General features: G+C 35.2%; 1 protein-coding gene across 3 annotated transcripts in view; it reads left to right on the plus strand.

Moving 5' to 3' along the window:
- Positions 1–26,861, plus strand: part of ATP8A1 (ATPase phospholipid transporting 8A1) — a 238,085-nt gene that overhangs the window by 76,048 nt on the left and 135,176 nt on the right. For all 3 annotated transcript variants that reach the window (XM_029235506.1, XM_029235508.1, XM_029235507.1), the window contains 7 exons: positions 3,560–3,671; positions 5,019–5,184; positions 6,666–6,793; positions 9,001–9,078; positions 10,027–10,115; positions 23,229–23,301; positions 25,462–25,567. In XM_029235506.1, the coding sequence (XP_029091339.1) occupies positions 3,560–3,671; positions 5,019–5,184; positions 6,666–6,793; positions 9,001–9,078; positions 10,027–10,115; positions 23,229–23,301; positions 25,462–25,567 (752 nt within the window). The remainder of the gene's footprint in view (positions 1–3,559; positions 3,672–5,018; positions 5,185–6,665; positions 6,794–9,000; positions 9,079–10,026; positions 10,116–23,228; positions 23,302–25,461; positions 25,568–26,861) is intronic.

The raw sequence follows: 26,861 nt of genomic DNA on the forward strand, positions 1-26,861 counted from the left end.
TACCTTATAGGCTTAACTGTCGGTCTCCATGGCCCAGGTGCTTTCTTGTAATCTCTAGATGCCTCAAGGAGTTCAGACTCTACCCACAGGGGTTAATTTGCTGGATAATTTCTTGTCTTCTCTGTGTAATTGCATATGCTCTTTTCTAGGCCATGTTATCTGTAGTCATCTTTTATACCTGCTTCCTACCCCTCTCCCTTCCCTCCCCTCCCCTCCCCTCCCCTTCTGTTTCCTGCCTCTTCCGTCATCCATTCAACCTGTACCCAGCAGGCCAGGCCATTTGCAGACGTTAAGGAGACAGCAATGGCCAAAGCAGACAAATCTGCCTGACCTTGAGAGCTAACTTTCTTGCAGTAAGGGAAGGGCAAACAGACAGACAATAAAATGACAAATAAAAAATTTTATACCATGTTAGAAAGTGATTAAATGCTTTGGAAAAAATGGCCCAGGATAAAAGAGATTGGGAATTCTTGGGAGGGAGTCACTTTTAGTTAGTGAGGTTGCAGAAGGTAAATGTTGCTTCATTGAGAAGGTAATATTTGAGCAAAGGTGAGTAGGAGATGAGGAAGTCAGCCATTTGAATATCTGGAGGGAGAAGATTCTAGACAGAAGGAATAGACAGTGCAAATTATTAGCTGTATGGTTACATCATCTGAAAGTGGGAAAGTGCCTGGAGTATTTATGGAACAGCAGAGATGCCAGTGTGTGTGGAGTGGAATGACCAAGGAATAGGGTAGTAGAAGAAGGGCTAAGAGAGGATAGTGGGCCAGACCATGCAAGGCTTTGTAGGCCATTGTAAGGGTGTTATTCTGAGTGAAATGGGGATCCACTGAAGTGTTTCAAGGGGCAATGTCAGCAGTTCAGTTTGGGACTTAATAAGTTGTGATGTCCAAACAGAGACGTCAGGAGGCAGTTAAACATATAAGCCTGGAATTTGTGATAGAGGTCCGGGTTCATGAGATAAATTTGGAAGTAGTTGGTATAGATATTTAAAGCCATCACCAAGGGTGAAAGGGTATAGTTAGAAAAGTGGAAAGGGCTGTCCTAAGACTCGCCAGCATTAAGGTTGGGAAAAGAGGAGTTACCAGCAAAACAGACTGAGATCAAGTTGGTAGCATGGAAACCGAGAGTGAAGAAACCGTACCAAGGCAGAGGGAGTGACTAAAGTGGGTCACATGTTGCTTATGGTCAAGTACCATGAAGTCAAATACAGTGAGTCTGAGAATTAACAGTTGGATCTAGCAAGTGGAGATCCTTGAACTCTATTAGGACAGGCAGAGCCTCATGAGAGTGGGTTTGAGATAACGGAAGAAGAGTTGAAAAATAGACAACTTTTTCAAGGAGTTCTGTTACAAAGGGGAGCAAAGAAATGGGGCAGAACTTGGCAGGAAGGGTGGGGTCTCCTCTGCTTCCCTTCTCCTTTCCTACTAGGCATTTGTAGTGGCCAACTAAATGCAGCTAAGCGCACTAGCTCACACCACCAGCTTGAGAGATTATCGGTGCTTTCAGTATTTTGTATTCCATTATTACAGTATTTGAATTCTAAAGGACACTTGAGTACCCTGAACTGTCATCCTCATTCAGATCCACCAAAAGTTTTCCTGTAATTTTTGAAGTAATTGTATATTGTTCTAAATTTTTCACAGCGTGATCTTTCCATGAACATAGACTAATGGTAGATTTGGACATTTATACAAGTAATGTGTTTCTGTAGCCTGACGTTCCTAACTGGCCAGCTTCCATTTCTTATCAGTTCCCCAGCAAATCGATGCCAAGCAAATCCACACAGTGAAGGAGAAACTTTGTATGATGGTGCCAAGATTTGGGGTACAGATAGCATTTATATAATAGGCTTCAATTTACATGAAAGGTGGAAACAGATTTTCAGTATCTTTGTGCCTGTAGCACATTTGACTTCTACGGTGATTACCCAGCGCTCTTAGAGCCGCTTAGTTTAGAATTAATGTAGTTTGATGCCATTAAGGATGAGGGTCATTGTCTAATGCCAGAGACTTTGGAATTCCAGCTCTGATGAAAAACTAATAACTAATTCTTGTTGAGTCCTTGTAATTGAAAAGCATTTTTTTCTTTTGAAGAGTTTGTAGCTAATTCCGATCAATGCACACCACAAGTGCTGAGGTGCCAGTTGCCATGTTATACCCCATCGGATATGTGAGAAACAGTTGGCATATATGTGCCCCAGAGCATAATCCAGCAGCTTCCCAAGAACTTCTTGGAAACCTGCTTTAGGCCTGAGGACTCCCACCCCTGAAGTGCACCCCAGATCTTAAGATGGGTCTGAAAGGCATGTTGTTGTACATGAAGAATGAGAGGTATAGTTGCTGTGTTCTTTGACTAAATTGGAATACACTAAATCCTAAGAATTTACTTACTTAAGTAGAAGGCTTCAGGTGCTGTCATTACCCATCTATCTAGATTGATTTCATCTGAGCCAGTGACATTTGTGTAGTTCCTAAAAGAAGGTCCCAGGCCCAAGCTACTACTAGCCTTAGACACCTACTGGATTATAAAAATCCACCAGAAATGAAAGCTTCAGTCTCTATTTGTGTCCTCTGACAGATAAATTCTGTGTTTCTGGAGACTTTTCTTGGGGGAATTGCCTCTTCCTTTTTCTGGAATTTTTATTTTATGAATTTTTATTTATATTTGACTTTTTTTTTTGCTTTTTTTAATCAGTAAAATGAAGCAGTAGTGATAGGAATCTTTGAGCCATTAAATTTTATGTAGTACGTTTCCATTAAGAGTCCCACTATATTTGCGATAGCTTGTAGCCTTCTGATAGCTCTATGAGAGGGTGTATCAACCCACAGCCTACCATAGTGGGTAGCCTTGCAAAAAACCCACAAAAGACCCCGCTTGACCCTTACTCATGAAAGATGTAGTTTAAATCATATGGAATGGAGAGCCTCAATTTGCTGTCATTTCAGAGGAGTGTTTAAAACTTTTAGATGTCTACGATTTTATTCACAGTTCTTGGAAGACTGATCTTCCAATACAATAAATGAATGTCCTAGAGATTTTAATACAGAGACTTAATCTCTGGAGGGCAGGGATGGCAGTACAAGTATATGATGAGATCTGTGTATTTATCTTACCTTGTGTATTTTTTTGAACCTTTATTGTGCACAAAGCTATTTTTAATTTAAAGGAAGGTGGAGGAGGGGGAACAGATCCCCTAATCTCACTACTTTCAAATATCTCAGAAACCTAAGTGGACTTGCTAAATCAGGAAAAGTCTTCAAGAGGTTTGAGAATGAGCCTCTGAATTCCATACTGTTGCCTACTGTCTTGGATAATGAAGTTGTAGGTAGTGGCTGCTTTGGTGGTAAGAAGAAGCAACTGAAATGCTTCCCTCCAGCTGTCCTTGTGTAAGAAGATTATTCTTATTGGTAGGAAAATTACTTCTTTTCTAGAAATAAAGTAAAATGTAAGAAGGGTTATTTTCATAACAGGACCTTTCTTGGAGCTATGTAGTGGCTGTAGAATTCTTAAGCATTTTGGAAAATGTTGTTTCTAATGTCAACATAATCTGTCATAGCACTGTTCCCCTGGGAGCAGATCAGATTCTTCTTCGAGGCGCTCAACTGAGAAATACACAGTGGGTTCATGGAATAGTTGTCTACACTGGACATGACACCAAGCTGATGCAGGTGGGATTTTTATCTATGAAAACCTTTTGGAGCCAAGTCTTTTGAAAATATGCTATTTGTAGGTCTCGGTGCTGTAGTCCTAAACCTAGCAGATCATCTGTCATAGATACCTGAGCCCCACACTCTATATCCAGATCTCATTCTTCAGTGAGTGGGGCTGTGAAATGACTCACTCCATGCAGGAACACTAGAACGTTCCACCAGAGATCACCAAGGCATGAACACCCAGTGATTTTGCATACCAGTCCATTGGCAGCATTTACTGACTTGCAATGATTGACAAAAGTTGTCTTTGTAACGATGAGTGCTCTGCATTATTTATCTTATAATTTTATTTTATTACAAGGATCACATTCTAGAACTTATTTTTATTTTTTATAAAATTGAAAGAAAAATTTGTAACTGTTTGTTAATAGTAAACTATTATGTTGACTGTTTTTCACAGCATTTTTATGTTAAGCCATTTTTAATCAGCTTTAATCCTAGCACTTGTAACATTTACACATGCCTGTGGCTGCTCCTTCTCTACATTATAATATCATGAGTGTTCAGTGGTGAGGTAGGTGTGGAAAACTCAGTTTTAAGGTACTAAATGAAAATCTGCTTTGAGGGCTGATAACTTTGTACATTGTAAAGGCACAAAGGTGTTATCATCAGGCAAGCAGGACTGCTATTAATGATTCCACCCCTAACTATTCTATAAATTCTATAAATCATCATTTTATGTTGATTTTTGACATTTAAGTTTCTGTCACGTGGATGCCATGGTTAGCACAGATCATTTTTTATCATTAAATACAGCTCAGGAAACTTGCCTCTGTTATTCATGATAGCACTACTTAGATTGCTGCTGTGTTTAGTAAAACAATTACTAAATGCCACCAAAAAATCTGGAAACCAGAGATCCTTTAAATGTTGTCTTCATAGTCTGGAATTTCCAGGTCTCTGGCTATGGGTACATAGGTTACCTTCTCTGCCTCTCTTCAGGAGCTGAGATGCTATATGCCTTAGTCTACCCTGTTTGCTTAGGTAGTCATGTAATGCATTGTTCATCTCACCTGCCACAATGCAAAAGCCATGTCTACAAAAGGAATGTTATTTCCTTCTTTCTTCCTGCTTTACATTGTAGAAAAAGGATTGGATAAAAAGGATACAGTGAAGGAAAAGAGGTGGTTAACCTTTGACAGCTTATTACATCTGATTGTTTTCCATATAATTCTCATGTGTTGAACCATGTGTAGATTTTGAATTGTGACTGACTTTATCATCCTCACCAAAATACTAGATACACATTACTAGATCATTTGTACACATTTCTTATTACTCATCTTTTGTTTCTTTTTACAGAATTCAACAAGTCCACCACTTAAACTCTCAAATGTAGAACGGATTACAAATGTACAAATTTTGATTTTATTTTGTATCTTGATTGCCATGTCTCTTGTCTGTTCTGTGGGCTCAGCCATTTGGAATCGAAGGCATTCTGGAAAGGACTGGTATCTCAGTCTAAACTGTGAGCATTAAAGTACTTATTGTACTTATTTTTTCTTTCATTAAAACATGTATTTGTTTCACAACTGATCTTGGAATTTCCAATTTCTAAAAAGAAAACCTTGTTGCCAAGATAACTGGGCATTTAATCTTTATTTTTCAATGCAATTTCCAGTAAAAGTAAGTAAAATGTTACAATCTCTAAAATTTCAGAATCCTTAAAAATATAGTGAGTACTCTAAAATAGTATAAAATGTTATTTTATTAATGTTATTTTAATTTTATTAATTTATTCTTTTAAATATTTTAACACAAGTGGTTACATAGCTATCTGGTAAAGAAAGCAGATTGAGTATATTTAAAGCACCAAAAAATATTTTACATGTTTTTAAAGTGTTTAAATTGAATGTACTTTCATTTCAACTCATGATTGCAGTGAATTCTGTTTCAATAGTCATCTTTTCTGAGGGAAAGTACTATTAAGTAATTTCCTTTTTGGATCATTTATCTTTTTACTGAGTATTTCTGGGAAGTAAGTTTACATTTCCTTTTGATGAGCACTTAACCAATAAATACTTAATTTCCAAGTGTGTGAAAACAAATTCTAGTAAAATTTTATATCACAACTGATTTTCTCAGTTGTTTCTTATTATATTGATTTAGCTTTGTAGCTATTCCAAGGTTCTTATTTTTTAACAGTTGTTGGTTTGCTATTTCAACATTAGAATTGTTAAGACTACCATCATTTTGTTTCTTCATATACTTTACAGATTATCTGGGATAACTGTTCTACTTACATTATTGAAGAGGAAGAATATAATTTACCTAGAGCTGAACTTACCTAGGGTTCAGCCCTACATTGTTTTAGCTACCTGGGTTGGTTTTGCTGCAGTTGTTTGTTTGCTTTTAAGACATCCTTCAAACTGGAAATGCCTTTTAAAGATTCATGTGAGGGCTTCCCTGGTGGCGCAGTGGTTGAGAGACCGCCTGCCGATGCAGGGGACATGGGTTCGTGCCCTGGTCCAGGAGGATCCCACATGCCGCGGAGCGCCTGGGCCCGTGAGCCATGGCCGCTGAGCCTGCGCGTCCGGAGCCTGTGCTCCGCAACGGGAGAGGCCACGGCAGTGAGAGGCCCGCGTACCGCAAAAAAAAAAAAAAAAAAATTCATGTGAAAGTGATTCCACCTGGTTGAGATTCTACCTCAGTCCTATCCCTAATATCTCTAAACTTCATGTTTGGAATGGGTTTGAAATACGTGGTAGTATTTTCTCTTTTTAGTACCATTATGCAGTTCTTAAAAGGGTTCACAACATCTTGGACACAAATAATGCCATTCTATCTTGAAGACTGTGTTTGAGAATAAGAACATGTTATCAGCACAGTGTCCCTCCCACACTTTTAGATATACTATATAATACAGAAAATTCTTGTTATGCTAAAATACTGGTTAATGCAAATAAAATATAAAACTGTAAATGACTTTTTTCCTATCTCCCCCAACAGATGGTGGTGCTAATAATTTTGGACTGAATTTCTTGACCTTCATCATCCTTTTCAATAATCTCATTCCTATCAGCTTGTTGGTTACATTAGAAGTGGTGAAATTTACCCAGGCATACTTCATAAATTGGGTAAATATGAATTATTATTGTTTTTTATTACATGAAACATACATTTTGTCCTTTTTCCTGATAGGGTCTTTTGCTCTTTCAGGAAAAAATCTTAATTATACCTTACTTTTTATTGATTACAAGACAACATTTCAAAATATTTTTGAGCCTAATATAATATAATAATAATAAATTCATTTGACATGTGAAAATCGTAACAAAGTCTTTCATCTCAGAATCACACAAGTTTACAGACCAGACATGCTGGGGAAAATAGGTCTGTAGTTGAGGAAACCTATTTTTTGGTTACATAGTGATCTTGGGGAAAACGAGAATCATAGGGTTTAGAGTTAAAATAATGGATTTTAGTTCTAATTCTATAATTTACTAGCTGTGTGAACTTTGCCAAGCCACTTGACTTTTTTGAGACTTATTTTCTTGGCCAATCACATGGGAATAAATAAAACATGCTTTACCTGCATCTCACAGCGGTTATATAGATCAAAGGACGCTTGCGACATAGCAAACAACTTCATAAACAGTTGAGCACTATAGAAATAATACCGTATTCGCTACTTGTAGCAACCAGGCTTTCTATCATGTTTTATAAATCTTTGTAGTTTATTTTTCCACACTGTAAACAATTTCAACTGGGCTTGAATTTTTATTTTTAATTTTTATTCTCAATTTTTTTTAATCTTAGAAAAGTGTACTGGACATCTGTTTCCTAAATGTTTTGTTTATAAAATTTTACTCTTCTTCAATTAAATTTCAGTAATTTTTACCAAAGTTAAAAGTAATGAATTTATGTAAATTAAGTCTTTAAACCTAATCTGCCAGAAAGTTAATTTTCTCTTTTATTTTGATTTTTATATTAGCTTTTGATTTTTTAAAATCACTTGAAAGTCTTTCAATATGAACAATATTAGGGTTTTTAAAAATATGCTACTTTCGCAACTGTTCATTATCTTTCCATAGTAAGTGATCCACTTCAACCCTTAATCTCTAAATTCATTGCTGAAAGATCAGTATAATTTAGAAATCTGAAATGAGTTGCAGGCATAGCTAATTTCATGCAGGAGATTTGTTGCTTAAAATATGGTGTAATAAAATTTGTATAAGTACAATTAAAACTTATTGAAGGTTTTCCACTTACAGAAATAATAAGGTAGCTCATTATGAAAATCAAATAACTAGTCAATCACTTTATTTTTTATTTGGATTTTCAAAAGTAATATTTGCTTCAAATAATTATATAATTTTAGTATTGGATGAACCCAGCAGGCTTATGCTTTTCAACTGCCTTTCTAATATGCAGAGATTTTCCAACATTCCTGACAGGTCTTCCCTTACCAGGCAGTTTCTTCCTTGTGTGGAAATGAGATTAGTAACTGCCTTCCTTTTCTTCTAGTTCTTCCCAATAGATCTTTTATGAACATGTCTAATCTTGTTTCCAAATGACAGCCTTGCAAAATACTTGAACTTGGCTATCATGCCTATTCTTCTGTCATCCCCACCCCCTGACTAAGTATCCTCCGTCTCCTTCCATTCTTCATTTGACATGATTTCCAGCTTAATCCCTATTGCAGTTACTACTGTCTAAATATTGCCCATTTGTTTACTATCCCTCTTAAAACAAGGTACCTGTTCCAGAACCGATGTTGATCAGTATGAAATACAGATGTAGGAGAGATCAGATCGGGCCTTTTCATTTGACATGTGAAAATCAGTAAACCCTGCCTTGTCAATAAAATGTTCTTTACTTTCAAGTATATACAGTGTAAGAAAGTTGACCAAGAAGTACAAGATGGAATCCCTTAAGTAATTTTTCCAGGGATTTAAAGTCTAAATTATTTGAGCAATGTTTCTTTGCTGTTATTTTAGCTCACGTAAAGCATTGTGCCAGACACAGTAGGAAGCACTTCACATGCATTATCTTATTTAATCCTTATATTGTAGTAGGTCACATACCTAGGAAATGGTGGAATGATAGTAAACCAGGATTGCCTGATTCCAGAGACATGTTCTACCTACCGTATTGTTCTGCCCTTACTGTGAAATATGGTATTCTGTATTGAGTATTTTTTAGGAAATCAACTGAAATGGTTAGTGATGACAAGAGATGAGAGTGTTACATACATTGCTCACCAGTTAAATAAAATTGTACTAAATCTCTTATTATGAGTTGTATTCAAGGATTTCTTTCTTTCTTTTTTTTTTTTTAAAAGGATCTTGACATGCACTATGAACCCACAGACACTGCTGCTATGGCTCGAACATCTAATCTGAATGAGGAACTTGGCCAGGTAAACTAAATTTCTTATTGATATGTTGAATTGGAAGTCAGATTTGGTGTAATTTCTGCCATATGCGGCAACTTCAGATGAATTGACAGCTCCTAATTTTCCATTTTTTGAATGATTGGCATAAATACATGTTAGTACCTAACTTTCAATTTTCATTTTTAGTGAAAGAACATTATTTAATGCATATTCTGTTCTCAGGATAAGATATTACACAGAAAGATGTCCTTCAGTATATAATCTGATTAGTATGTAAAGTATTGAGTGCTTTTGAGTTATAAACTCCCAGTGTTAAGATTGTGTATAGTTTTTGACCAGAAAGGAAGGAAAAGTTAGTTTATCAATGAAGTTGTATAAGTCAAGCAGGAATTTGAGATTTATAGTTCATACTATATTCACATATATGTGTATATTTGTAATTCATTTATACGTATTAGTTAAGAAAGGATTCTTCTTTTTTTGTACCATTGCCATTTGCTAACTCCTACTCTTCAAATAGCATTTAAGCCAGAATTATCCTTTTTCTTACCAATTCAGATGTTGTATGAAGTTAATTTTAATTGCAACCCATCGCCAATCCCATAATTGTTTGTTATGTTGAGAAATGCCGATGTTTTAGTGCTCTATACATGTTAAGTAGCTATAGAGGCACTTACTAGTGGAAATTCAGACCATATTAAGCATAGTAAGACAGATTTCTATATGACTGTAGTTTTTCTGCTAGCTTGAGAGACTAGCTTTCATATATGATTCATTGCTAAAATACGAAAAGAAATAGTTGAAAATATTCCTTAATGATGTGCAGAAAGTAGTCAGTTAATAGCATTCATTGTGCCCCTACAGTGTAACAAAATTGATAGAAAGAATAATGTAAGGCTTTTTCCCTTCATTAAAAACTGGCTTAAAAAGACCTCTGAAATTTTAATGAGAATTTTTAAACTTTTTTTTTAGGTAAAATACATATTTTCTGACAAAACTGGTACTTTGACATGCAATGTAATGCAGTTTAAGAAGTGCACCATAGCTGGAGTTGCTTATGGGTGAGTTTTTTCCCTTTAATTAGAGTATGATATACAGATTTAATTAATGCTAACATTTTGGTATAATTTGGGGAGTTCTTATTAGGGGAGTTTTTTTAATCTAGAAGGCAGCTATTTTAATTTTAGCATACATGTACGTTTTGTGTTTTATAGTTTGGTATTGTTTTTCATTTGGAATTACCTATGAGGCAGGGGCTCTGCCCAATAATATTTCAGTGTTTAGAGCTGCCGAAGGTCTCTATCTGGCTCTGGTAATAAGGTACAAATACACTTCCCTCTCCAATGTCGTGAAGTCAGAGCACAGCCTGCATGTGTTAAAACATGCAATCTGTCCTTGGGCAGTTTTCAAGTTAAAATATTGTTGTTTCTCTGATAGTTAGCCCTTTGATTTCTTTTTATCATCTCTCCTCTTTGCAGTCACAGAGCAATCTAAATTTCTCATGATGGGAAGAAGGTAGGGACACAAAACTCTTAAATCTGGGAGATAATAAATATCATCAAATACTCTTAGCAGGCTCCTTTCGAATGTGCTTGTTGAGCACCCATTTTTTTCTTACTTCCAGGTATTCTTGCCTAAACTGCTCAAAAGCCTTTTTGAAACACTTTATAGGGTAATGTGAGAAAATTAATTTCTACATTTCCTAAAAAGGCATGCTCAAAAGATGAAATATCATCCTGGCTGACTGACCTTGGCCTGCTATCAGATTTTCCAACTATCTTTATCTACAAGTAAGACTGGTAAAATGTTGGTATCTTAACCATGCAAGCAAGGGCACTTGCTTTTGGGTTTTCTGGTTTGTGCCCACCCCTTCCCCACTCATGCTCTGTCTCTAAGCAGTAAGCCACTATAAAAATAGGGTATTGAATTATGAAAATGCCTTTGTTTAAAACCAAATAAACGACCACTTGGTAAAAAATTCTAAAAGCATGTGATTACTCCCATATGCAGGGTCTACAAAGAGAAATAGATGGAGGCAGATGTTCTTTGGGTTAGTAGAGAGTATGACTAAAATTGACTTCAAACTATGTGGGTAAATGAAGCTAAAAAGGCATTTGACGTAATGGCTTTTTTACGCTGTAAGGGCAGGCTGCTAACTTAAGAAGCCTATTTACTATTTCCAGGGCTGAATGCCATTTTGCATCTTCCCTTTTTATCTGAAGATCTCCCAGTTCCCTTAGACAAAAGAGGCCTTCTTCTCTCCTCCCCCCAGTTGCTACAGACCTCTTCGTTTTGCTGCCAGGGCAGGAGAGGTTCAACCATAATCTTTGACATTTTGCATTTATATGTTCGACCCACAGTTATCCCAGCTGAGAGAAGGAAAGGCCTACTGTGATTCTAGAGTTTGTTGTATTATACTTGCTAACAGATTTATGGTGATGTTTGTTTTTACACAAATTCTGCATTCATTCATAAATATTACTTTTAGAGGGTTCTGTTTGGTAATTGACATCCTTTTTTAATTTGTCCAATGTCCAGTTGAATAAGCAAGTTCTTCAAATTAGTAATTATTGATTGTGAACTTATCAGAACAGAAAACTAGGATGATACCTAGGTGTTCTTTTCTTTTGCATTTTATAAGATTTTTTCTTACTCTTGGAACAAGTCCTTAAACACTTTCAAGCAGTAGTTGTAAAGAATAACTACCGTAAAAGAATATTGTTCTTCCTGTATCTATTGGTGATATGGCCATTAACAATTATGTATTATGTATTATGATAGGGTGGGTTTGAGACTGGCAAATGTTAAAGTAGTATCCAGAGTTGAATATTGTCATCATTTAGATTAAGTTTGCACCGAAACAAATTTCCTCCTGGGAAAATCACATCTCTTAACACTGATGTGCAGTTGTAAGACATGAGTCGTAGTCCTAGCTTTGTCATTAATTCACCATGTGACCCTAGACAATTCTTTTCAAATATTCCAAACACTTTAAAATGAGGGTGGTGAGACCAGATGATCTCCAAGATTCTTTCTCAGGTATAAAATTCTAACATGTTTAGAAATTTAAAAATAGGAATTCCTTTATTTGCAATTTTTAACTGTGAAAACAGAAATACGTTTCTTCTTTGGATAATGTGTCATGTTTTCAAGAATACCAAGAGCCTTGTTGAGTGAAGCCAGTTGTTAAACTACTTCCAGTAAGTTGTGTATGTGCTCTTAGGATCCTTAACCCCGACCGAGTTTTTATCAACATCCCCTCCCCTAAACATTCCCGATGGACAACTGGAATGTCAGCATTGTAGAGAGTTGTTGATATATGAAAGCTTTGGAGAAACGGTGAGACATCAGACTACTCAGGTGGTTACAGTAGGAGAGACATGTGGCTGTTACTTAATTCTGCCAAACTCCACAGGAAAGAGTGATTACTGAAAACTTACCTTTCTGTTGGCATTTCCTCTGGGCACTCTTTGGTTATAGGAACCATAACATGGTTATACTGTGCAGCCTCCCCTGTAGGAGTGTTTAACACTTGTTTAACATGGGGAGATATTACATGCGTACACTTCCAGCTCCAGCAGAAGAAAGTATGGTGGTTATCTCCTCAGGGTACAGCAAAACAAAGGAAAATAACAGAAACTTTCATGTATTAACAAATGCCTTTGGGGTAATGATTTCAGAGCTGATGCTTCTTAAGCATTTTTTAAGAAAATAAAGCCTCCTTTTACCCTACATAGAGTCAAAGATGATTTCTGTTGGCTTTTAGCAGTATGAAGGGCAAGACTTGAAGTCTCTTGACAGTACAGTCTTTGCCTAGTTCAGTGTATTCCATAGACTTGTAGGAAGAAAATATTTAACACGTAAAACAATGCTCCAAAATTTAGTCTTAGTAAGTTTTCTCTCATTTCATATAACCTTGGCCCTAAATTGGATTCATGATGGGCAATAACATAAGATTTGTACATATCTAGCAATGATGATTATTTTGTAGAGATCAACTTTGTCAGAAATGCCACCATGCTTAAACTTATTGGAATGTTTCATTAGATTTTTTTTTAGTTAAATGTAAATAGTGATGTCATATTTGTAATTTAACTTATTACAAACTAGAAATTCTGCTGTTAAACATTTATTAAGGCATCATTTCAGCAAATTGCCTCCTATAGGGAATAATTCCGTTTTATCACAGTTACTTGAATGCCAGAAAAGGTAAGGAGGCTTTTATGTTTAGTGGCTAGAATTTGCAATACAGTGACTGTTCTAGACTACAATCCTAAGTACTATCTTTGTTGATGATTTAGATCTTACTATTAGAATGAGCTGATGAACTGAGTACAATCTCTAAGGTTAAAAAAAAAGATTCTGTGAAACAAACTAAACAATATTTTTTGTATGGGCAAGTCATTTTAATCAGTATTAAAAACATTTCATTGACATTTTCCCTTTAAGTAAAAACCAAATGTTCCTAAAAGCAATCTTTATTTATATATGAAAACAGTATGTGAGTAGTTTCATTTCACAATATTTTGTTTAGCAGTGTTTACTGAAAGAATCAGCAACTTCTTTAACACCGAGAAGAGGTTCACCATGAGAAACCTCACAATTATCAAAATAGTTAGTCCCAAGGTCTATATTATAACCAATAAATGTATCTTACTGCTCACCATGACTGGTGGGTAAAGTTGGGTAAACACCATTTGTTCATTCACATGCCTCAACAAAGTGCTTTAGATGTATGTAGCACTTTGTTAGCTGATGGAGATTTAATGGTCAGCAAAAGTTGACATGGCTTCTGTCCTCCTAAAGTTTATAGTCTAATTGGAGGTTAATGGATATAGTTAAGAAATCATACAGACAAATATAAAATCATAGCACAGTACAAAGGTCTGTGTAAGCCTGTGATTGGGAGTGAGGGAGGATGGTGATCTAATCAGGGAGATCAGGGACTGTGATGCTTAAGGCTGAGATCAAGAATGAGTTGGCTTAATTAAAGAACTTACCAAGCAGATATAACAGCACTGACCCACAAAGGCAGATATAACAGCACTGACCCACAAAGGCAAATAACCAAACAGAACATACACACCAGAGCCACTGGAGCAATGATCTTGGGGAAACTCATGCAGACAGAATAAGTAACAGGTAATGTGAGTCGCCTGCTGCTCACCTCATCACATTCTGAATAGCTCTCGGCATCTGCCAGGGCTGGACCACACCCAGGGAGAGCGACCCTAAGCCTTGAGCTCTGAGGCTTTTCAAAAGCTGCCTGAGTTGAGAAGTACAAGCCCCTCTCCAGGTATGAGATCCAGGGCTGCTGTACAACAGCAGCGCGACTTGGCAGAACCTTGACACAGTGTTTTTGCTTGGTCCCCTTTAGTTATACCAATGCAGTTGATTTTTACTTTAATATAACTCTTTAAAGAACCATCCCCTCGGGCTTCCCTGGTGGCGCAGTGGTTGGGAGTCCGCCTGCCGATGCAGGGGACGTGGGTTCGTGCCCCGGTCCGGGAAGATCCCACGTGCTGCGGAGCGGCTGGGCCCGTGAGCCATGGCCGCTGGGCCTGCGCGTCTGGAGCCTGTGCTCCGCAGCGGGAGAGACCACAACAGTGAGAGGCCCGCGTACCGCAAAAAAAAAAAAAAAAAAAAAAAAAAGAACCATCCCCTCATGGTAGTCAGCTTTACTTCTGGAATGTTTTCAATACTTGGCAGATTTTATCAGTGTGATAGTTTGTGTTCTTAGGTATTAACATGTTTGTTTCATTAAACCATTTATTCTGATTATGCAGTATGTGATTAATTTTCCATTGGCTTTAGCATATATTTAAACTATTAAGTTCCATATTTCCTACTGAATACTGAATTCTCTGCATAAAATCAAGAAATTTCATGGTGAAGGAGCAAGTTGACTATCCAGTTAAAGAATAACTTTGTAAATCTGCTTAGTTACCATAAATCATACTTACTGTACTAACTGCCATTCTTTCAAAATTAACTAAAAGTTTATTTTCTTAAGTTTTTCAAGATCTGTCTCTCAGTACTTCCCTTATTCATGCTTTTATGTTTCCAGCCTTTCTGTGATTATTTTGTCCTTTCTTTCTGTCCCTCCTCTTGCTTTCTGAAGCCATGTCCCTGAACCTGAGGATTATGGCTGCTCTCCCGATGAATGGTAAGCTGCATGGACCTTTCTGTCTCATAGATCCCCTTAAAAGGTTTGCATTTTATTGTTTTGTTGGACACATTTCACTACTTTTGAAAAAATTACTGACCAGGCAGGGTGACAACATTGTAAAGTATTCCTTAAAATCTGTTGAATATCCCTGATTTCCTATCAAATAACCTTTAGTCATTTTATAAACATTTCTTTCAAAGTTTAGGCTTGCTAGAGTTTTATAGAGCTATGTACCTGTAATAAAATACGTAATGATCAACTCAGAGTCCCTGGGCTGTGGACTACCTAAGATTCAGCTACAGCTCGAGAAATTTTCTTTTTCTTTTTAGCTCAGCACTGCCACCTTCTGCCACTATTTACATACTCTACAGAGCTACAAAAAACTGCTACTGAAACACACCCACAGAGTGGAAAATTTCCTTTACATTTATTTTTGTTAATTTACTAAATCTGTTTAGAGGCTGGAAAATAAACATTTTTTAAAATTAAATGTCTGGAACAAATGTTGGAAAACCATGCTGCCAAGGACTAGAGTTAACTGGAATAGAATTACTTTTAGAATTGTTAAATACAGCATTTTATAGGGTTAATTTCAGTATGTATTGGGTTTTTTTGTCTTACCTTAAAATCCCCCCATGGATTTACATTTTTATTTAGAATGGCATAAGTTTATTTTGATAATTTATCATGATTTGGTGGCAAGTGAAATTTCAGAAAACAGGTTCCTTTAATGCTGGTAACTCTAGAAAACATGGCTTTATATGTGGTTACATTTCTATTTTCAGATTACACATGTATTTTATGATTCAGCCATATTTTTCAACTTGGATTTTATTTCAGTAAAGTGGAAATTTAGTAACAATTTGCAGTAAACCTCATACTACCTAGGGTTAATGACAGAGCAGCTGTTCATGTGATAACTGATGAATCATTATATTTAAGCTCATTGCTTGGAGTATCATACATTTTGACACCTACCCACAACCAAATAATTTTTAGTATTTTTTAAATGTGCCAAAGCATCTTCCTGTTGGTGGGTAACTCGAGTTTAATGATGTAGATATTCCCTTTTATTTAATCTTTTGAGAACGTAGTTAAAATTTTGACTATACCTTGTTGCTTTTCTGTAGAATTAACATAATTCTATTAATTTTAAACACTGTTCATGAGTGTAGGATTAATATATATTTTTCTAAGGTAACTCACATATTAAGAGAAGGAAATTACCTTCATCATATTTTTCTTAAGATTGGATGGAAATGTTAAAAATTGTTTATTCAGGTCATTTAAAATATCGTACTTTCAATAGAGGTTTCATGATTTTATCACTATTGGAAAGAGAAGATGTTATTTTATCTGTTTAACAAGTTCTTTTTGTAAAACACCCTTTTGGGAAATTTGATATTCTAAACTAGGTAACTCCAAATTAAAAAACGCCAGCTTTTTCATAAATTTTTGTACCATTCCACTTGCAGTTACATATAAACTTAGATATTAATGATACTTTTTTAAAATAAAAGGGAAGGCTTTTGCCAACTTTCTAATAAAGTAAGCTTTATTTTAAATATATACTTGGCTTCCCGATCTATCCAGTAGTTACCTGTAGGCAGCAAGGATGAAGGAACAGATACTACTTGAACTTTAGTTGTGTCCTTGGTCCTATACAGTTGTCAAGGATACAGACTTCGGGTTTTGACAACCGAAGTTCACATCCTGATCCTACTGGTGCCCTTGAACCAATTACCAAACCTCTATGCCTGTGATTCCTCATCTGGTAGAATGTAGACATCATAGGGAGGTCGTGAAGATTAAGTGAATTATGTTTTTAAAGTGCTTAGAATAGTGTCTGGACATAGTAAGCCCGCAGAAAGTTTAGCTCTGGTGTTTCTCGCTCAATCTTCAAGACATATTTGAGGAGTTAAAATTGACATGACCATTCTAAAGTTGGTGAAATTTAGGCAAAGAAGCTAATAAGTAACTTGCCCCAAAGTATACAACAAGTAAACATGGGAGAAAGAGTTAAAACCTCTCTCAGCCTGGTTATGAAGTAGGTGCTGGTTATATTACATCCGACAGGCTTCAAAAATATCTGCTTTTAGAGCAAAAGATATCCTTACTATTTGTTATTTTATTTTTTCTTTCTTTCTTGTTTTGTTAAGGTAGAAAGAGCAAGTAAAGTTTGACTGACTTGAGAAAAGTTAGCACGGGGGGACACAACTTAGCACAATCCTAAATCTGGCATCTACCTAATCTGATACACTTGGTTTCATGTTGCCAGTGAAACCAAGATTGAAAGTGTTATCCTGTTTGAATCCTACTCTCCAGGTACCTGGCCATATCTTCATGCTGCTCGTCTTCAGGGATAAGCTGGAGAGTGTAGCTGACTATATTAATCCAAAATCTGAAAGTTTATTCTTGTCTGACAGTCAGCAGCTTCCCCTTTCAATGTGAAGTTCATTGATTCCACATATAAAACCTGTGGCCTGTAATATATATTTTACTACCCTACGTGAACCATATTTGCCACAAAAATACCAAGTTAAAAAACACATAACAGGGCTTCCCTGGTGGCGCAGTGGTTGAGAGTCCGCCTGCCAATGCAGGGGACACGGGTTCATGCCCCGGTCCGGGAGGATCCCACATGCCGCAGAGTGGCTGGGCCCGTGAGCCATGGCCGCTGAGCCTGCGCGTCCGGAGCCTGTGCTCCGCAGCGGGAGAGGCCACAACAGTGAGAGGCCCGAGTACCGCAAAACAAAAAAAAAACAAAAAAAAAAAACAAAAAAAACACATAACAGTTAACACTTAAGTGTGTGTAGATTATTTAACATATTTACATTTAGTCAAATTTGAAGGCAAATCTATAATGTTTCAAAAACACTTTCTTGACGTTAAAAATAATTGGATGATGGCTGTAGCTCTACTCACTTAAATCTATTAGTATAAATAGTTTTACAGAGATGAAATCATTTCCCAGCCAGTAGCCACTTACTCCAGAATTGGTATGGGTTTCTTATTATTGCCAAGTACCATCAGCTAACATATGACCTTATAGATTAGTTCATTTCTATTAAAAAACTACCATTCTCTAGACAGATAGTATCAATATTTAGAGGAATGCACAAAAACATCTGCTTATTATCAACATCCACGCAGCCCTAAGATGCGCTTATTTTCCAAAACTGTATATTTCATTACATTTTTTTCTTTTTCTAATTTTTTGGTGGAAAATATCAAGCATAAACAGAAGGAGACAGATGTACTCATTCACTCACTTCCATAATACGTACTCAAATCCAATTTCAATTCGTCTATATTTCCCCTCACTATTACTTTGAGGCAAATCCCAAATAACATATTATTTCACTTTCTCTTAACTATTTGGTATGGTTTCTCATTATTCTTTCTGATAGTTGTTGTTTTTCCTTAAGTAAGCGCTAGCGAGGGTGATTCTGCAGGAGGATTACCTTAAAGTGTTCTGTGCTTAGTCATTTCACTGTGGTTTTTAGTATTATCACGGTCTCAGTGGATAGTACCATTTTCTGGTCTTATTTTCTCATTTCATTTTGGTCTGTAATTATGTATGGAATGAGTGGTATTTATTTATTCTGCTGCAATCGTTAGGCTCACTAAAACATTCTTCCAGGTGTGACTGTATAATAATGAGATCTAACACATCCAAATTAGTGTTGGTCTTCAAAGTAGTCACTTTGACAGGTAATTTATTTATTCCAATGAAGCAACCATTTCACAAAACGTTTTTGGAACTCCTCTTTTATAATTCCCTTCAGAAATACTTTGAACCACACAGAAAAGCAGATCTCATTACTTTGGTCAAAACCAGTGTCTAACAAAAATATTATAATTGAATTCAATCGCTTGTTCATATTCTTGGACTTGACTGGACCTGATACTGAATAACAAATTCATTTCTGAAAATCTCCCTTTAAGGAATTTTGACTTGGAACAGTAGCACCATTCAAAAGCAGAAGGTATAGATCCTTTCAAAAAACAGTGCTTTGCAGTCAGACTGCCTTTGTCTTCCCATGTGTGCATGTGTGTAGCGTGTATATGTATATAAGGTATACATTTAGTTTGTATGTAGGATGTGTATATATTTCAGCTGACAGGATTGGATTTTGTTCTGACATGGATTTTGTTGTGGTTTTTTATTTTTAATTTAAATTTGATTTATTTTTTAAGTTCATAATGCATTAACATGTTACAAGTTCAAAGGATATAAAGAGGGAAAGGTTTCCCTCCCTTACCTGTCTTCTAACCTCCATTTCCCCCCCTGAAGGCAGCCAATGTAACCAATTTCAGGTGTATCCTTCCACATCTACTCTACCCATATACATGCATGTATTTTTTTCTCTCATATTTTTATAGAAAGTGAAGCATACTATACATACTGTTTTGTACCAGCTTTTCCTTTGATAGTGCATCTTTGAGATTTGTCCATAGTCCATGGAGAGCCTCCCATTTTTTGTATAGCGTTCTGTTATGTGGATGTACCACAGTGTTTTTAAGCAACAATCCTAATAAACTTTGGGTTAGTTCTAATCTTTTGCTATTAAAAATGTGCTGCAAAGAATGAATTTGGTCGTACAGCATTTTGCACCAGGTAGTGTAAATTCTTAGAACTGGAATTTCTGGATCAAAGGATTACATGCATTTTAAATTTTGATAGAAATTGCCAATATCCCTTTTTAGAAATTGCACCAATTTTCATTCTCACCAATGATAGATAGTTTAACTGTTTTCCCATAATCATAGCAGCAGAGCTGTCAAACTTTATTTCTGCCAAATTCATAAATTTAAATCTCATTTCTCTCATTATGAGGTAAAATTGAATGTATTTAAAGCCACTTGGATTTCCTTCTTTGTGAACTGTGTGTTTATATCCTCTGCTCATTGTTCTACTGCATTGTTGATTGTTTTATTATTGGTTTCTATGAGTCCTTTTTATTTTAAGTGAAATAACCTTCATTATATGTGTTGGAAATATTTTTTTTTCCCAGTTTGTCATTTGACTTTTGACTTAGCTTGCAATAGTTTTTGCTATGCAGAAATGTTTTAGCTTTATACAGTCAGATCTTTTAATTTGTTTTGTTTTCTGAATCATGTATAATACAGGCCTTTTCTACTCCTAAGTTATTTTTTAACTTAGTTAAAAATAATTATTTTTCACTTTAGTACTTTTATTAAGTCATTCACCCATTGGTTTAAGGTAAAAGGTATGGCTTGAGCTTTTTTCCTTTTTTTCTGATGACTCTCTTGTTGACATGATTTCATAGTCCACACTGTCATGTGTGAAATTAACTAATACTGGACTTCCCTGGCGGTCCAGTGGTTAAGACTCCGCACTTCCAATGCAGTGGGCAAGGGTTCAATCCCTGGTCAGGCAACTAAGATCCCACATGCCCCTCAGCACGGCCAAGGGAAAAAAAAAAAAAAGAAATTAACTAATACTCATTAGGCCATATTTATTCTAATTTATATTTATTCATAAAATTCTGAATCTTCTCAATTTTTATTGCTATAAAAATAGATTCTTCATATTAGGATGGTCAGGAAATAATTATTTACAATGTATCATAGCTTTTAAATCAGCCTACAAGAAGCTGCAAATTATATGACATTGTGGGTTAACTGCTCAGTTTTCTCTTTACCTTAATGTTACAACTCCTGCCTTATTACTTTTTGCAAAACACCATAATTTCTTTGTCTCCTTTTGAGGCAAAGTGTCACTTGAAAACTTCTATGGAAAATTTTAACAAAATGTAGGTGTTGGCTTGCACTTTTATTTGTGAGCAGTTTCCAGATTCATATAGCTTTGTCAACTAACAGTTAAAACTATTTTACATTTAATGCAGTTGGTCCTTATTTTGCAATGACTCGAGCTTCCTAATTTTATCTGTTTACTTTTACTAAAAGTGAACATTTTGTGAGATTTTGGAGAGGGGTAGTGAGAGCTCCATGCCTGAGTTATCCAACCCAGGCTATGTGATTAGCAGATGAATTGCTGATGGTTTTTATGATCCTGGAAAGGAAGCTGCTTCCTGGAAGAAGAGTTATTTAGCATTATCCTTGTCAGAAGGCTTCACTGATGAATAGAGGGCAGGATGTGTCCATGTATTAATAAATATTTCAACTGCATATCTAGTGTTATTTGTTATAAATACATTTGCAAGTTTTATCAATTGTGTTGTGATTTATGAAATGAAAGAATTACTGGTGAGATTAATAAGACATATCTTCAGATTTATAAAGGCTTTTAGCCTGGAATTCTTTAGAGGGAAAATAGATCTCCACATGAAAGATGTTACTGTGAATATTCCTTGACATTTCAATAATTATTATCTAATAATAAGTGAGAAAGTATAACTAAGAACTATTAATAATACATTTTATAAATAATAGGGAAATTTTATAGAGACTTGAATAATTAACTATTTTTAAGAAATGATAATTACTTGGAGGAGAAATGTATGTTAATTTTTTTCTGTCCACCCACTGATAAGTTGTTTAAAAGTTCTTGGATTTTTTTCCTTTCATCTTTAAAACTAGAGGAGGAGAAATAATAGTAGTAGTAATAATAATAAAACATAATGTGTTTATTCTACCTCCCACTGATGTTTTTGAAAATTCTGATCTACTACATGCTAATAAAGCTGAATTATATTATAATTTTGAGAATTAATAGACCAGACTATTACATGTAAATAAAGACATATTTTACTATAAACACTCTAACTTCCTTCTTTGGTTTATGGGTAAAATACATATATTGACAATATGGTTTATGTTCAGTTATTTCACATTCTTTTTTTTTTTTAATGATTTCTCCTTCCTTTCAAGCAGCTGGCTTTAAAATATGAAACTCTTGATATTTGGGACACTGACACTGATAATACTCTTTGTAACCTGTAAAAACTGTGACTAAAAGCTTTCTGGATTACAATTATTTAGTATTGAACATGTTATTTTTTCCTCAGCGATTTCTGATATTTCCATCTGTGCACAAAAGCTTTAGATCTATATATTTTCACTGAACATTGAAAAGTATACTTTGGGGTTTGACACTTCCACGTAAATGTTACTTGTCCTTCCTTCGAATCTCAGCATTTTGATATTAAATCGCATGGCTATGAGACTAGTAATAGCTAGGTTATAGAGGCAATTCTGATTTGATTTGTTTCATATGGAGTACATGTTTGCTGATCTGAAGACAACCACAACACAAAACCCCATGCACTTTTATGGTTTGTTCTCCTTATATACAGAGTAAATGTGATATGTACATAAATATATCAGGTATTTGTTAGTGATAGATAGATATTGATGAAATATGTAAACAGTTTATTCATATTTTAGTTTCATATGATAATCATGTGGTATTAGTCACTTCAAATAATTTCTCATGGCTAAAGTAAAAGGATATTATTTTTTATAATACCTCCATTAATTCTCAAAAATTTTTAAACTTGGAAAAATTTTGGAAGTAGAAAATTTCAATTCCAGGTATTTCAGCAGTTTTGTTACTTTTTTTAAATTAATTTTTTTGAATTTCATGTGACTACAACATAATTTTACCCCAGGAAAATGAACTGTAAAAGACTCATTACACTGCAAAAGACTTTCACATTTTAAAATGTTTGAACATATTTTATGATTCAGTCATGAAATCTGTGATGTCTTATTTAGAAGTGCAGACTAAATTATATTTAATCTATTAAGAGTTTGCAGGCATAATGATTTATTTTAAAAGTAACTTACATGGACACCAAGCAGGGAAAGTGGCTGGTGGGGGTGGGGGTGGAATGAATTGGGAGATTGGGATTGACATGTATACACTGATGTGTATAAAATGGATGACTAATAAGAACCTGCTGTATAAAAAAATAAATAAAATAAAATTCAAAAATTTAAAAAAATAGTAACTTACAAACAGATCAGTGGGCTTGTATAAATGAACCAAGTTTGCTCCAATTTTTTTCCCCTTTAGGCAGAGCTCACAGTTTGGAGATGAAAAAACATTTAGTGATTCATCATTGCTGGAAAACCTCCAAAATAATCATGTAAGCAACATAATACTATTATCTTTTCATTAATAAATGAAAACTAATGAGTGTTTCTCTGAATTATCTTCCATGTTTAAATATTCCTTTTTTTAGTTTCATGATCATTTCTAATAATTAGCAAAATCTGTTATCTCTAAATTCTTTTTACTTGGCCAACATGAATTCATGGTTGTTAGAAATTTAGTTTTAACAATTGTCATTAATCAACATTCTGTTTTTTAAAAATATTATATATTAATTCTAGAGCTCTATTTGTATGAAACAACTCATTATTAACAATTTCAAAACATCTGTAGAAATGAATTTCCTGCTCAGAATTACTGGCCAGTGCTAAATCTATACAATAAGAACTTCGGACATCTGCCACCCAATGTGAACATTCCACTTATGAAAGTTACTGATACTTAACTAAAATTCCATCCGATCAAATGATATGGTCTCCTAAGTTTAAACCCCCAATTTTTTCTCACAATCGCTTCAAGCTCAATGTGTCAGAACTTGAACTCATGCTCATCACCCCAAAACCTAGTCCCTTCCTAGCACTGATGGACTTACCACCTCTGCCCCTGGGCAGGGCCCTAGCAATGTGTTCATGTGGTTATTTTTGCCTTCAACAAAGCATGAGCTTCCAGATGCACAAAATCTAGACCTAGGCCCACCTCTTCCCTCTTGTGTTCTCAGGTTCAGTAAATTGCACCATCAACTAACTGTCTTATTACTCATTCTAGGAACTTAGGGTTGCTTTTGATACCTCCCTCCCCTCCATCTCCAGATCTGTAATGAGTCACTAAGCCCTTGTCAATATGACTTTCTGTAATATATCCTAAATGTCTTCTTCACTTCATTCTCACTTTCTCTACCTCAGTCCAGACTACTGGTATCCTCCAGGTGGATTACAGCAGCCTCCTAACCATTCTCCTTGTTTCCGTTTTTACCCCCTCCAGTTCTTGTTGCACGTGGCAGCTGGAATGATGCAAATGTAAATCAAGTCCCATCACTCTCCTGTTTAAAACCATGCCAGAGGGCTTCCCTCTCAACTTACAAAGTTACATGGTCCAGCCCCTGCCTAAGTCTTCGGCCTCACGTGGAGCTACCCTTCCTTTCTTTCTCCTCAGGCTACACTGGCTTTCTTTTATTTTCTCAAACACACTTCATTCTTTCTTCCTTTAGGACCTTTTCAGTCATGTGTGATACCTGCTTGTTGGAAAACTGTGCTTAGTTCTTCATGAGGCTAAAACTTCAGCAGCTTAAAAATCACATTGTCATGAGAACAACCACAGACTGGCCTATATCATATTATATGACATTTGCACATTTATCCTTTGAAGCTCTTTTCACACTATAAATAAATAATGCTTGCGTACTATTTATGTTCTGTTTTCCCCACTAGTCAAAGCTTCACATATCAGGGACCTTGTCTGTTTTGTCTGCTCTTTGAGGCTTAACACAGTTTTTTTTCAAGTAATGTACTGATTTACCTTTCCAGTCATTTCACTTTTTTGGTCCAAGAGCATAGAGGAATATTTTTCCTTTATTAATTCGAATGACATTTTTCTTCATCAGGAACCAGACAAGAAGATGTTTAATTTTAAAAATCTGACTGCTTTCTTGCAGAAAGGATCTTGTCTTCCTCAGGCCATGAGAGTCCATTGTACAAAGGACTTCTCAATCAATCCTTTTTTATTTAGTAAAACGTGTATCAGGTTACGGTTGCCATTTTTGCAAAAAGAGAAGACAAACCTTACAGAGGAATCCCCTCCACCGTCACCTCAGCCCAAAGTAGTGGAACCACAGTAAGAGTAGATGCCTAAAATATAGATCTGATCAGGAATTAGAACCAGGTAAATGAACATTTTAGAATTTCTTTCCCGTCCTTAATAACAAGATTCAACCATATCTGCCTTTTTCGCTGTACAGTTTCTATTTAACAAGACAAAGTGGTCTTATATAAATGTTTAGAAAAGGAATGAGAGGGTGCAAGAATGAATGATTTTAGTTAAAAATATTTTTTCTTCATAATAGTTTTTGGCTTCTTGACTTCCACACCTTCAATATTTAACAGCTGCACTCTTAGTAAATATGCATGAAGTAGTATTACTATCATTAGTGTCAAATGTTTAAACGAAAGTGGCTAAATTATGTGTTTATTTCTTACAGCCAACTGCACCTATAATATGTGAATTTCTTACAATGATGGCGGTTTGTCACACAGCAGTACCAGAGCGGGAAGGTGATAAGATTATTTACCAGGCAGCATCTCCAGGTACAAATGAAGCAATTGTGATGTATTTCTTGCTGGAAAATTGTTCCGAAATTTGAGATTGTTCAGAAAAATTTAATTTGAGGAAGTAAAATAAACAAGTTATGTTTTTCAGATTACAAATTTTATTTACTAATTAGATAAACCTTGGCTTTCAAAATTAAATATATATATTTTAAAATATATAACTTTGTGTAATATTTGTTATATGACATAAATTACATGTAAATTTGAATAACAAAATTCACACAAGTAAAAAAAACTGGTACTTTATATATACACATAGTAAATTCTCCCTTCTTTATAAATAACTAAGAATAAACTGTTAGTCATAAACTGTTTTTGCACATAAGCAGGCAGGAAAAGGAAGATCTGTTTGCTTAAATAGTGCGCATTTTAGAATACCAATTTTGCGGTCTTCTCTTGGAGATGATAATCAAGGAGTTCGTTTATTATGTATTTATTTGGATGAGAAAAGTTTTACACATTTGAAGGGATTCCATAAAATATGTATTAGCACAGTTATCATTATTTAATACTTAGGCTTATTTTCAATGAAAAATTGGGTAAATAGTCAATTTGATGATTGTAAGATTTCAGGAAAGAATGAACACACTTTGGGGAACTTTTTTAATAAGTGTTTTAAACTGTATTATCAACCAGCACCTGCTCCCTTGTAGAATGTACCAAATTCCTAAAATCCATAAGATACATCTCATATCATTAAGATAGAAACTATGTGAATGTTTTATCCCACACCCTTCCCTAAGAAACAAGAAGGTCTGATGTAACAGGGTGATGTAAGTAAATAATATATAATACAACAAAGCATCAGTTCATTTATATCCATTTAAACTGACCCCTCAACATTAATAGTATTAGTTTCTCTACATTAAACATTTTAGGAAGAAAAGGATAAAACTTAAGGCAATTTCATGCCATTCATTTTTTCCAGTTTTATTAAGAAATAATTTACATATATCACTGTATCTCTAGGACTTATTTATCTTATAACTGGAAATTTGTACCTTTCGATCACCTTTCGATCACCTTTCTCCAGTTGCCCCTTCTCCCACCCTCCACCTCTGCTAACCACATCTGATCTCTTTTTCTATGAGTTTGGGGTTTGTTTTCTTTTTTTTCCCTTTAGATCTCACAAATAAGTGAGATCATACAGTATTTTTCTCTCTCTGTCTGGCTTGCTTCACTTAGCATGATGCCTTCATGTCTATCCATGTTGTTGGCAAATGTAGGATTTCCTCATTTTTTTATGCATCATTCATTTTGAGAAAAGTTT

This window comes from Monodon monoceros, unplaced genomic scaffold (assembly GCF_005190385.1).
Source record: "Monodon monoceros isolate NGI ecotype Baffin Bay Population unplaced genomic scaffold, NGI_Narwhal_1 Super_Scaffold_20, whole genome shotgun sequence".
In the NCBI taxonomy this organism is placed as follows: Eukaryota; Metazoa; Chordata; class Mammalia; order Artiodactyla; family Monodontidae; genus Monodon; species Monodon monoceros.